At 36.2% G+C, this 14,379-nt stretch overlaps 1 protein-coding gene across 2 annotated transcripts in view; it reads left to right on the forward strand.

Moving 5' to 3' along the window:
• sez6b (seizure related 6 homolog b) overlaps positions 1-14,379 on the forward strand; it is a 252,343-nt gene that overhangs the window by 143,793 nt on the left and 94,171 nt on the right. For both annotated transcript variants that reach the window (XM_059330806.1, XM_059330805.1), the window contains exon 4: positions 11,330-11,519. In XM_059330806.1, the coding sequence (XP_059186789.1) occupies positions 11,330-11,519 (190 nt within the window). The remainder of the gene's footprint in view (positions 1-11,329; positions 11,520-14,379) is intronic.

Genomic DNA, 14,379 nt, shown 5'->3' on the forward strand with positions numbered 1-14,379 from the left:
ATTATTTCCAATATTTCCATGTGACAGCTATATTATTAGAATGAATAAATCTCAGCTGGATGCATGTAAGAGGCAGGTTTAGCAGTTTACAGAGCTGTGATTATGGATGAAGGGAGGAAGTGGGATGTTTTCAAGGAGGAGAACAATTACAGGAAAAGTCCTCTTATTCTCTTCCTATCTGCATTACACAAAATAAGAATATCAACAAAGAGTCTCTGAGAATATATAATACAGATATACAGTCTACAACATTCAAGATGATTTTGCATTATCCTGGATCTCCTACTCATTTCTCTCTGACTTCTTTGTGTTGCTGTGTCTTTTCACTTGTCTCTCTACATGCGCGCACGCACGCACATATGCAGACTTTGATCCATTAGTCAACACCATATCCCAGGGTTCCATCTGTCCCTGTTTTGCTCTCATCCCCCATGCTGTCCCCCAAAGTTGTCAGCTTATATTTAATGAGAGAGTGTCAGTTGAATTATTCAGCTGTCATTTGTTGCTTTTATAAAGTAAATGGATGTCAAAGAGGCTTTTCTCTTTACACCACAGCACACAGTGTTCTTTATTCTCTGCTGCGTAGCTGCATGAGATAAGAGTTTCTATGAGGATTTGGTTATTCAGTATGTAAATATGTTCGTTACATGATGGAATAAAGAGGAATATTTTCCTAGAGGGCTTCTAAGTAGTGTAACACACCATGTGGCAGCCATATTGGAAGGGAATCCTCAGTTCAGTAAAGCTGCCCAGTTGCAAGCATAAAATGCCGTTAATTGACGTTTCTGCAGACCATAGACACGTTGATCTGAATGTTGTTTATGTGATGAAGTATTGTGATGTTAATAGTAGGCTTAGGTGGTATCACAATATTACAATATAGCTGACCAGGGCATTTAGAAATCCCAATGGCATCAATTTAAATACTGTCAAAAAGGCAGATCCCAGTCTTTGTATTAGAATGATGATGATCAGTCTCTACTGGTGGATCAGGCAGTTGAGCTATTATTATTATTTTTTAATAATTATAAATTCATTTAATTAGATATAACGTCATATATACCTTATTCCGCAGTTAAACATAGGAGGGTGTGACCTCATTAAAAGCTACATAGGTCCACCGTCCGGTGGGAGGATCCAACCAACCAGGACTGTAAACAGAAACCAGCGTTCACGTCCAGATGTTTTTCTGTCCTTTTGTTGGATGTCTGGAATTTGTATTTTTCAAGTCTTAACTTAAGCAAGTAGTTTTGATGTTGTAACTAAAGTGAAGTTTAAAGGGATTTTAATTTGACATGAAAAAAACTGTGATTTCAACAGTTTATGACAGTAAAACTTAAAGTTTTGTACTATTCCTTGATTTACGTTTATTGAAGTGTCTATTACAGTGGTATTAATTTTTTTTATTTTACCCACTATTTCTGATGCAATTTGACAATGTTTTACTTCAATTTCTACAAACATTTTTTACAGTGTATGACAAAGGGAAAAAAAGAAAAAATGAAAGATGTGAGACATTATCAGAAATGTTTCCACTATGTTATTTTTAGAGATCTAATAAATACTTTAAATAAATAATTAAATATATATTTCTGGCTTGTTTTTAATGTTTCACTCCTTACAGGACAAAGTTAATTTAGGAAAATATTTCATTGATTTGGTCTTAGCCCTCTGAAGTCCATGTCCCAGCACATTACTTCTTCAAAGTACTGACTTGAAGTCCATGACAGTTTTTTTTTTTATGATGATAGGCCAAGTAAACCGGAGATAAGGTCAAATATATTTAGAATAAAAATATAGAACTAGATGTTTTCCTCATTTACTTCTTATATATTATATCTGCGACCTGTGTTCACATTTGCAACATTTAATATTCTTCATCGAGCATGATTGTGTTTTGAAAGTAAAAAGTACATCCTTTTTAAAATCAAATTTAATGTTGTTTCTTTTGGGTGTTAAAATGTGAATCCAGAAAGTCAAGTGAAAAAATAATGATCAGGTCATATAGGTGAGGTTGTGTTGAAATAATGATACTAACATGGCATGGTAAACAATTTTTGAAGTGACCCAAAATAGCCTGAGACTCCAAAGGGTTAAAGTGTTTAAAACAGTGATGGTCATCGCATGTTTAGATTGTTTGCAGCATGTTCAGCAGTTGTTACAGTGTCACAATGGGCGTCTGTGACTTCAGGCTCAATCGGTCACCCACCGATCAGAAGCTCGGTGGTTCGATCCCCGACCATGGCAGCCTGTTGAAGTATCCTTGGACAAGATACTGAACCCCAAATTGCTCCCGATGTTGCATTCATCGGTGTGTGAATGAATTCCTGAGGGTGGCCTCTGCCACCTGCATGAATGTGTGTTTGAATATATGCAGTCTATAGATGTAAATTGCTTTGAGTGGTTGCAAAGTGACTAGAAAAGCTTATATAAGTGCAGTCCATTTACCATGGCAGGTCCATTTACAAGGAGAACGGGTTAGAGCGGTACAGAAATGTTAATATTTAATGTATTTGGGGTTCAAAAATGTAGAGATTCAAAATATTTGTGACCAACAGAAACATAAAATGCCTACAGCATTCAAGACTTGGTTGATTTAAGAGGTTTTGAACCACTGCACTCTAAATACACAACTTTCACACACTCTTTTTTACATTTCTTAATTAGTCTTGGTTTTCACCAGGAATTGTCCATAACACTACTTACAGAGACTATCACATTTGCTTTTACATATCATTTGACCATAAAGTCAGAATGTCTTCAACCCTCTGGAGTCTCCAAAATCGCCAAATCATGACTTCTTCATGACATCCAGACTAGAAAACAAAGCAGCGTGGAGCCCTACTGTAAATTTACCTCTAAAGTTCTGGCTGTAAACTCCATGAGGCCAGTTTCAGTTTGATGATGATATACCAAGTAAAACTGGAGACAAGCTCAAATATGTTTTGTATAAAATGATAGAACTGGAAGTAACCCTCTTATATGTTATATTTGACACCTTTGTTCATATTTGCAACATTTAAAATTCTTTATTGAGCATGATAGTATTTTCAAAGTTAAAAAAAAGATTCAAAATCACATTTTATGTTGGAGTAAAGGACTAAAAAAGACACAACATGACCAAAGAAAGACACAAAAAGACACAAAATGACTAAAAAAAGACACAAAAGACCAAAAAATGACACAAAAAAGACTAAAAAAATGACATAAAATGACCAAAAAAGACACAAAATGAGAAGACAGAATGACCAAAGAAAAACACAGAAGACACATAATGACAAAAAAAGACACAAAATAACTAAAAAAGACACAACAGACACAAAATGACCAAAAGACACAAAAAGACTCACAAAGACACGAAAAAACATGAAAGGGATTAAAAAATGGAGAAAATAGCCCCAGACTCCATAGATTTAATGCACCTAATGTTACTTACTAGTAATTGCATGTCCTTACATGAGTCCTCGGAAAAGCTCAAACCCTAGAGAACCCTTTATTCCATCCCACTTCCTCATTGCCCCATTCCTTTTAATTCACATCCACTCCATATAATTCTGTGCCATTTCATTTGTTTTATTGTAATAACTTACACTTATTGATCAAGAAGAACAATTTCAGTACTCAGTGTGGCTTTAAAGCAATATCTAAAAAAGTATTTGAATGAAATGATGTTCGACACCGTGTCATTACAGTTACAGTACCTTGAATTAAGAAATAATTAACTGATTATACTTTAATCAAATCATTCCTTAACTCTATGGAGTCTTGGACTATCTTGTCCATTTTTGAATCCTTTTCATGTCTTTTCGTGTCTTTTTTGTGTATTTTTTGGTCATTTTGTGTCTGTTGTGTCTTTTTTAAAAAGTTTTTTGTGTGTTTTTTGGTCATTTTGTGTCTGTTGTTGTATTTTTTTATTATTTTTTTGTGTGTCTTTTTTGGTCATTTTGTGTCTGTTGTTGTGTATTTTTTTAGTTATTTTGTGTCTATTTTCGGTCATTTTGCGTATGTTGTTGTTTCTTTTTTTGGTCATTTTGTCTCTTATTTGTCATTTTGTCTCTTCTGTGTCTTTTATGGTCAATTTGTGTCTTTTTTTCTAGTCATTTTGTGTCTTTTTGTGTCTTTTTTTGACGTCATGAAGAAGTCTTTGTGAACTACAGAGGGTTAAAAGCCAAAAAATAAACTATGGAATTAATTTACACATCCTTAAACTTTGTGAAGAGAATTGCGAAATAAAAATGGAATTGTGTGTAAGTTTATAAACATACATTTTTGTTTGCATGGTTCTTTTTTTCTGTGAAAAACAAAACAAAATCGATTAACAGAAACAGAACTGGAATTGGAATTGTTAAGATCCCAGCAGTGCACAACAGTAGTGCACCACATTTTGCCATTATTGTCAGCATGAAAACACTCAAAATATGAAGTGTAAGCACAGAAAAATTCAAATTCACACACAGCATTAATCTTGTTTTATGCTTCTTGTTCTTGAGAATACAATATGGCACAGCATCCTTAAACACCAACATATTGTGATATATAAATGCTTATATCAGGGGTGAAGCTAATGAACAGTAGAAAGTGGAACTGACAATTTTTATAGGAAGAGTTTAGGTTTGTTTAGTATAAACAAACATGTCAACTGTGATCAGTGTGCTTATCACACTGGGATCTCAGCTAAACTGCAGCACAACAAAAAAGGGCAACCAGCACTGCTTTCACTAGATTTTACTGTGGCTACTTGTTGACATGCCTCAATTAACATTTACAGCAGCCATGATTCAGACTTTAAAGTGTACTGTGAGCCATTATATTGTGAGAGTAATAAGTCTTTTTCCAGACGTGGGTTCACCCCTCATCATTATGTTTGTGAGGTACAGTTATACAGAAGCTGGACTGGTGCCAAGGCAAATTGGATTACGTCTCCCAATGTTCCCTCAAGTGTTTTATTATCCCTTTGCTGAAGGCATAATGTGATTACTTGGTGATGCCCTTTGTTCAGCGCACTATTATCCTGATGCTGTGTCCATGAGTTCATTAACGGCACATTATGACTTGTTATACACAAGCATGCTGCAGAGGCCGCTGAGCCTGTACAGTATGAGTCATTCATGTTGTGTTCAGGCTGAAGAGACTATTACTGAACGTGGGCTGCAAGTAAAGTTTCACTTTAAACAAGTGCACTGTAATTGAATAATGGACTGTTCATACAGTATTTTACATAAGCAACATTAAGTGGGTTTAAATGAAAACAGTGATGAAATACTCCCTCATTTTGCATTAGAAACCAAAACACAGTGGTTTCAGTGTGTTAATTTAAGATTCTCTTACTAGATATTATTTCTCCAGAGCTTTCAACTTCATCTTGGTCTTAGTCAGTGGACACAGTTTGCTGAGTTGTCATAGAGATAACTTGGTTGTAAAATAAGTAAATAAAAAAATAAAAGGCTTAGTCATTGTACAGCTCTAAACCCTGTACTATGAAGCTGGATTTGAGGGTTTGGGAGGTAACTTGGGGTTTAGTCTCTCTTTTAACTCAACTCAACTCAACTCAACTCAACTCAAACTTTATTTATAAAGCACATTTAAAACAACCTAACATTATGATTTCAGTCTTGCTTTCGTTCAGGTTCAGAAAGTTTCATCCAGGATTTAACATTATTTAGGCAGTCAAGCAATGACTGTACAGGGTTGTTGGATTTTGATGTTAAAGGCAAATAGATCTACACATCATCAGTATAACAATAAAAAGAAAGATTATTGTTCTTGAAAATTGACCCTAATGGTAGCATATACAGCATCCTTGCTAGATCACCATGGTAACTCGTGCTGTGAAGCTAACCTGGGGGGGGCTAGTTTTATTCCAGGTTTTGGCTTGGAATCGGCTAGAAACCATCAAACTCATATAGAAACTCCTTAAGAAACAGCGACTCACATTAGTCAGTACTCAATATGATAATTTTTTTTCATTCTGTCTGTTTTTTGTAATGTAACTGAGGCTCAAATGAGCTAGCCAAACTTCTCTACTTGGGGAGACAGTATTAGAAATATACAGGGAAGAGTCCAGCCTCCAGCCAGGAGGATAAACACCACCAGAGACGATGGACCGGATGGAGTGACAGGCCGAGTGTACAGGCTGTTGAGTCTGGTAAAAAAAAAAGGGTTTAGTTACTGAATTGTTATGTATGTTGTATCTTGTGTCCCTAAGATGCACTTTTTGGTTTTCAATTATGATGCAGCTGAGTGAGTGTGAATGGGAATATTTCCCTCTCTAGCATCGCCGCCTGCTGGTCGTTTTGGTTTATCATTAAATATATGTGTTGGCATACTGTGACATTGTGACCTGTCTCAGGTTTAAACGGAACCATCTTTTCATTGTATAAATTTGAGAAGTTGTAGATGTTCCTCAATTTGGTTGGCGGCTCGTCATCACTGGGTGATGCTGCCAGACCAGTTGAGAAGCACTGGTTTAGATTATATTTTATAGTGGTGTTCCCATAAATAAAAGATAATTCTTCGAAAAAATGACCAAGATCTTGTTAATGTCGATAAAGTAGATTTTAGTTCTGGGTCTGTGCTAGGATTGTTTACCAGTTGTATGTATTTACTTTCCACACAAGCCCCAGCTCATCTCAAACAAGTCTATTGAAAAATAGTTGTGGATCGCATCCTATCTTGTGACTGTGAGCTGATAGTCTTGCAGGAGTCTTTCCAAATCTTTTCAAAGTCTTCTGGTGTACAGGTAGCTGAATGAATGAGCACTGAGGGTCCATGAAACAACCGCATCATGTATGACTACACTGTTAAAATTGGGACCCAGACAACTTTTGTACCTGTCCGTCTTAAATACTATTTAATTATTTAAGACACATTCGGTATATTGCTGTACTTATAATACTTATACATTTACAATGTTGTTACCCTCCCAGCAGTAGTCTGATGTCTGTTAAAATGTTCACAAAATATGAACATACTGTTAACTGACAATTGTGTTCCGTCAGTTGATACACATCACTGCAGACTCTTAGCAGCTTTTCTCAGGAGAGCTGTGGATTCATCCTCCAGCTAGGTGAGATAGGAGGCAGTTGATATGATCTCTAGAGGGCCACGTGAAGACAAGACTCCCCCTTCCTTTTAGCACCTGAATAAAGATATACCCGCTGTGATAAAAGCTGATAAAAGCCACATTTTTCACCAGACGTGCTGTCAGCGAAGGAGACAAGCTGACAATTATCAAGCCTATCTGCAGTGTAATCACTGAACTCCACATTGTCCTTTTGGCTTTTTCCATATTTCTTACTTTTGATTTGTGCCGAGCATTGAGCAAAGCAGATGCTGCTTCGCATGAGACGTGCTGATATGTTGTGAATGTTAAATGTTTGTCACTTGCTACACTACACTACACTGCCCACAGAGTACCTCAAGTCAACACTATTTACTTCACCACAGTGATGCTTTATTTTTTATTTTTTTAACTATGTCATTCATGCAACTTAAAGTACAAACAAGTCCTTGAACTGTGCAGGTAATAACTCCTCAGATGTCGAATGAATCCGTGATGACACTCCTGCACCCTGAAGCCCTTTTATATAATAGCAGCATTTTATTATCTGATATGAAATTGGAAACTCTCTGCTTTGCTTTCTCCCTAGCTGATGACTGTGCACAATGTGGCAACAATAATGACTGCAACCCTGAATTTATAAACTTTATAAACTAAGTCTTTATGTCACTTTTAAAATGATCCAGAATAAGGTGGTAACTGCTGTTCTCAAGTGTTATCAAGTGTGGTGCAATTTTGATGTGAATGGTCATGACTGAAAATACATATTATGTAAAACGTTGCATTTACATATGATTTTCATATGTTATGGCTGTGGCAGGCAGAGAGAGGCTCTGTATTTGACCAGCCTTGAACTCCATATATATATATATATATATATATATATATATATATATATACACATATATATATATTAGGGCTGGGACTCGATTAAAAAAATTAATCTAATTAATTAAAATTCATTAGAGGCTTTGTAATTAATTAATCGAAATTAATCGCATTTTAATCGCATATAAATATTTGACCTGAGAACAGTGAAAAGTATTTTTTTTCACATGGATTTAGTATACCATTGAATAATGACTGAATACATAAGCTTAAGCAACAAAAATATTGTTTATTTTTGTTCAAGTCCAACAGACCAGTGCAATTTTTGCCATTAAGTGTAGCAATAGCATATTTAGAAATATAGTACATTTCAGAAATTCAGGTAGCCTATAGGTAGGTAGACCTTCTGTAAACTACAATACTTTGGTTTTAGGGTCATAGTTTGCACACAACCATGCTCTTATCGATCTTAACCATGCTTCCATCCGTTGGTTTTTTGTAACAAAATGTCCCATCATCCACGGGGCCAACCAAAGCGTCTCATCAGCTTCTTCCTTCATGTTCACTTTGTTGTTGCCTGAACTCATGAACGCTAGTTGGTGCTCCAGTATAATCGGTCCGCCTGAAACTCATCCAGTGAGAAACGTTCCGCGGTGCAAAAATAAGTGCGTGTATATATATATATGGTCAGTAAACAGCATGGTCACTCTTAGTGTTTTATTGTTCTCCAATCAACCCTTTAGTGACACAGAATCAGATTTATAAATTTATTTGGGGCAAGTATTTTCAAGCATAACAATTTGAACATTGTTTTTCACTAAGTCTCAATAAACTCCAACACATGCCATGAACAAATGTACAGAAAGATAAACATAGACACATATAAGAGATAACACCAGAAGAGGTGTTCATTTTTTGTTGTTGTTCGATTTGTGTTCAGTGTGCAGTCGACAGTTCTGGCCCAATTTCTAAAACATGACACCTTGGAGGGCATTATCCCACTTGTAGAAATAATAAATAATAATACTGAGTTACAAATAGAGCCAAGAGTGTAACGAATGCAAAAATAAATATGGTAGATTGAATAGGCAAGGCATGAAATATCCATTATTGACATGGCAAAAAATAGACAAAAATAATTGAAAAATCTTAAAACACTGTTCACTTAATAGCTTTTTTCAGAGCTTTTATACACATCTAATAGTCTAATGCCAGCAGCATGGTGTTTGCTTCACTGTTACTTCATTGAGTCATGAAGGCCCACATAGCCTGGCAGGCTATAACCCAACAAACAAAACTTTCAATATTGTTGGAAATCAAATATTAAAAGTGTCTGCTAAGATATTGATCATTGAATATATCAAAGTGATCCTTTACCAAGAACATACCCAGGCAGGGCTGGACTGGCCATCTGGCATACCAGGCTAATTCCTGGTGGGCCGGCAGGTCTTTTGGGCCAATGATATATACAGCTCTGGAAAAAATTAAGAGACCACTCAAATTTTTTCTTAAATGGGCACCTCTACATGTATGTTACATTACATTACATTAAATGTCATTTAGCTGACGCTTTTGTCCAAAGCGACTTACAATAAGTGCATTCAACCTGAAGGTACTAGACTTAGACCACAGGAATCAAGTAAGTACATAACTTTAAGAGCCAACTGTCACAGGAGTGCTATATGTTAAAGAAGAAACGAAGAAGAGAAAAGAAAAGCACATTAAAAAAAAAAAAAAAATATATATATATATATATATATATATATATATATATATATATATATATGTTAGGTGACCATGCCTTAACCGAGGTATTGTTGGAAGAGATAGGTCTTGAGCCTGAGTTATAAAGGGTTATAAAGGCACTAGACCACTCCCCCAGATACTTGCAGACAAAAGCCTCTTCACAGGCCAATTTCAGCTAAAATAAGTATGCCATTGAAAACTGGACAAACTGAACTAAAACTGAACCAAGCAAATAAAGCACAAAACCCCAGCAAGCAGAAAAGCAATTTTAAAGCAAATACTGTACCAGAAACCAGAAGCCAGGTAGTTCCACAGGATAAAAATGCACTGTATGGCAGCCGTTCCATTCTAGTGTCTGGTGAATTCCAACACAAGCACACCTCATTCTTCTTCATAAGGTACTGATTAGGTGATCACCTGAACCAATTCTTATTCAACGAGGAAGTATAAAAACCACTGCTGTGGCCATCACTATCCTCTTGCAATAGGACCAGCTGGATGGCGAAAACAGTTCTAGCAGTACCTCAAAAGGAATTGGAATCAAAAAATAACTATTAACCATACCAGAAGTTTTGAGTGAGGAAAAGAAGGGTTCAATTCTGGCTTTACTGGCAGAAGGATACAGTGGGTGTCAGGTTACTTCCGTCCTTAAAATTTTAAAGATAGCGGTTCATAAGCAGCAGACATTGGGGATAAGAAATCAACAGACCAGCAGAGGAAAATGGAAACAGCAAGGGAAATGGCTACTTCTCTTTCACTCTCTCTCTCTCTGCATACATTTCATTTCTCCTCATCTCTATCCATGCGTGCTAATGCATTAGTAACTTGAGTCATATCAGTTTTTCTCAGGTGGAGTGGGTCAAAGCGTAAACCACTAGGTGGAACTGTTACATGTTTATAATAAGTGAGACATGAAGGAGAAGCATGAATAGCTGCTATGATACACAGCATTACATACTGATGTATAGAGACAGTATAAATCAAGAGCATACAGTACTACCTCCTTGTAAATGGACTAAATGGACCTGCACTTATATAGCGCTTTTCTAGTCTCTTTGCGACCACTCAAAGCGCTTTACACTACAGACTGCGCTCATTCACCCTTTCACACACACATTCATACTGGTGGCAGAGGCTACCCTAAACGGAGCCACCTGCCACCATTGGGAATTCAATCACACACATCAGGAGCAATTTGGGGTTCAGTATCTATCTCAAGGATACGATGGTCAGGGATCGAACCACCAACCCTTCGGTTGGGGGCCAACCAACTCTACCAACTGAGCCACAGCTGCCTCATTGTATACATGAGTAAGCACTACAACTACACTATCATATTTGCTGACCCTGGTGACATCATGGAAATTCCAACTGCGCTGACTGAGCTCCATCATGGTGTGCAGGTGGAGGTCAGTACCAGACTCAGTCAGGGAGATAACTGTGTCTTAGTAAATCAGGTACTGAATACATTCAGATGATTTATTATTCTACATTTTCATATCAAATCTGGTCCTTAGTGATTCATACAATAGGATCATTGCTGCTGTACGATGCTGTATGATGCCTTTTGTTACAGCAATGTCCATGATGGCCTCTGGCTTTGGGTCCTGAGAGACTCTAGATCCCTCAATCTGAACCTTTACGGTTTTGTTTTTATAAGATGCATCATCTAACCCTTATTCTGTTTTCTGTCAGGTGATGAATGTCAATCTATCTGAGAGAGACAAGGTGCTGTTTGAAGACGTGGGACATGGGGAGAACACCATGCTGGCCAACGAGTCCATTCTGATGAGAGGATTAGTGGTACGGAGCCACAGCAATCAGATCTCCATAGGCTTCCACAGCCAGAGGGCTCAGGTCGGATCAGTCCTGCTCAGATATCTGGGTAAGTGTATGTTACAGAAGAAATTCCGGTAACGTTTTATATTAAAGTCCTTGTAAAAACCATTAATTAACAAGTAATAAGTCCTTACAAGATGCTTATTAACATTATTGTGTGTTTATAAGCTTATATAAGTGTTAATAATGGCATTACAAACACCCATGACCCATCCATTATGTCTTTGCCATGCCTTTATTAATCTTATTTTGTTTGCTTATTGATATTAAAATATACTTTATTGCTCATCTATTATAAGTTAACTATGCTTTTTGCAACTACCGGATCTAAAGCGAGAACAATGGCTTATTACTTGTTAATTAATGGTTATTAAGGACCTTATTATAAAGCGGTACCGAAATTCCACTACTGAAGAAATTGATGAAAATATGAAAAGTATGGAAATTAAATTTTGAGAAAACAACCAACATGAAATTCAATTAGTAAAATGCCTTTTAATTTGTGTATCATTCTTTCTTTCCATTTTCAATTGGCAATCAAAAATTAAATAATGAAAAATTGACTTGTTGTTTTGTTGTTTGTTTTTTATTACAACACAAAAAATGCTTGTTTTTTCATATTTTAATATTAGGCTCAGATCAAAAATACGAAATGGAAAAAAGGGCACCAGGACTGAATTTGATTTTAATATTTAATTTAATAAGTTTGACCGCGGTCAAGTGAGTTGTCACTCGCCGTCACTCACGTAGTGACCCGTATTGTGATATTTATGGTAAATTCATTGAAACTGCTCCAAGGGAGCTGACATGAAGGATAAACACTTTACTGTCATTCTTTATAAAAAATGTTCAGCATAAAACTCTTACCCGCAGAGGAGATGAAGTATTAACTTTTCATCAACACACGTGAAATAATCAAATTGCGTCATGCCGAAAATGTATTTGTTGTGTCGACGTGTGGTTATCAGTTTTCAGAATAAAGTGTTACACAACCAGGCCAAAAAACAGATAAATATGGAAGAAGATTAATTTCAGTTTCTATGAATTTATCATAAATATCACAATACGGGCGCACTACATTATACAGGGACGGCTAGTTTGACTACGGAGAAGCGAATGACGGCTCACTTGACCGCAGTCAAACTTCCGGGTCATGTAAACCCCACCAATTAAATATTAAAATCAAATTCAGTCCTGGTCCCCGTTTTTCCATTTCGTATTTTTGATCTGAGCCTAATATTGAAATATGAAAAAACAAGCATTTTTTTCTGTTTCTTTTTTTTAATAATAAAAACAAATAACAAAATAACCAGTCAATTTTTCGTTATTTGATTTTTGATTGCCAATTAAAAATGGAAAGAACGAATGATACACAGATTCCTTTTCACGGCTTTGACAATCCTGTGCCTTGAAGAAATCATCATGGTCATGGTCATTTGGACATACCATGGTGATGGAAATTGCTTTATCATAATTTGTGTTGATGTCTATTGTAATTTTAAATTAAATAACCTGTTCAAAAGTATTTCCTTTACTTTAAGTGACTGCAGATTAAACATAGCTTCATGACACACACTTCAATGTATTCTTTGGACCAATCTTTACTGTTCTGGAGATGGACTTGATTCATCTTTTGAGATCAAGCACATAAAGTCTGCCTGTCTTATATTCCTGTCAGGCTGCAAACAAAGTGTAGCTTAATGTGTGTTATTACTTGTTTACATGTTGTGTTGTTGCTGTCAGCCAGAAAATAACATGTGCTGTCTGTGAGCCACGTGATTAACCAATACATTATCTTTTTAAAAGCTATGCTCTTCAGACAGGAATGTCAGAAAGACTCTTTCCTGCAGCCAGTTAATAACAGAGGGGTGAACTGAAACTGGCATTTCCTGCAAATGCCTTTGTTGTGCAAATCCATGTAGGTATTTGGTATGTGTGGTGGTGTTTTAAAAGTCCCTAGAAGCCAGGGAGAGCTCTGGTCAAATCTCAGCCGCTGAACATGGTGTAGAGATTCCACTCCTTGATATGTCTTCATTTATGCTTGTTTCCATTGATTGTCCTCCAAAGCGCAGATGGCATGTGTAAACTTCTACCCTGCTAAATAGTGACTTCAACATCATTACCTGCTGTTTAAAAGCAATATGTGCTAGTTTCTTCCAACTGCTGGCCTGCTGGCTGTGTGTGTGTGTGTGTGTGTGTGTGTGTGTGTGTGTGTGTGTGTGTGCGTGCGTGCGTGCGTGCAAGTAAGGATTTGAGCCAAAAAACTTTTAAGTTTTTGTAAATATACACTATGTTCTAAATTTGAAACATTGATGTTTTATGCAGTGTTTTTTCACATAATAAACAATTTAAAACACTGATAACTATAACACATAAAAGTACATGTGTGGGTGCCGCAGAAACCCGTAGTGGCTTACATGAAAACCACACCCAAAAAACATTTGAATAACAAAAATACAACACAAAAAATCAAAACAATACAAAAATAATCAAAATCATGAAAACAAATACATAACAATTAAATACATATGTTTAAATCTACTACAAAACGAATACAAAACAATCAAACACATATGTTTAAATCTATTACAGTGTAGGGTGTATATGTGGGGTTAAGAGTCATCCTGAACATATAAACAAGAACACTTTTAGTTTTACACTTTTACACTTTTAGAACTAATTGCTTTAGACAGCAGAGCATTTCATAGTCTCTTTTTGTACAGGCTACTATTATTTACCATCACATGAGGAAACCTGGGTTATCGTTAGCGACCCAAGAAAGAGGGTGAGACTCTTCTGTGCCTGTGACATCCAGTTACAAAATCGGTACAAACCAACATTGTACCGCCCTCCTAAGAATCAGAATCAGAATTGGCTTTGGGAATTTGACTGGGGTTTAACAGTGC

The sequence above is a fragment of the Centropristis striata genome, chromosome 4 (assembly GCF_030273125.1).
Source record: "Centropristis striata isolate RG_2023a ecotype Rhode Island chromosome 4, C.striata_1.0, whole genome shotgun sequence".
NCBI lineage: Eukaryota > Metazoa > Chordata > Actinopteri > Perciformes > Serranidae > Centropristis > Centropristis striata.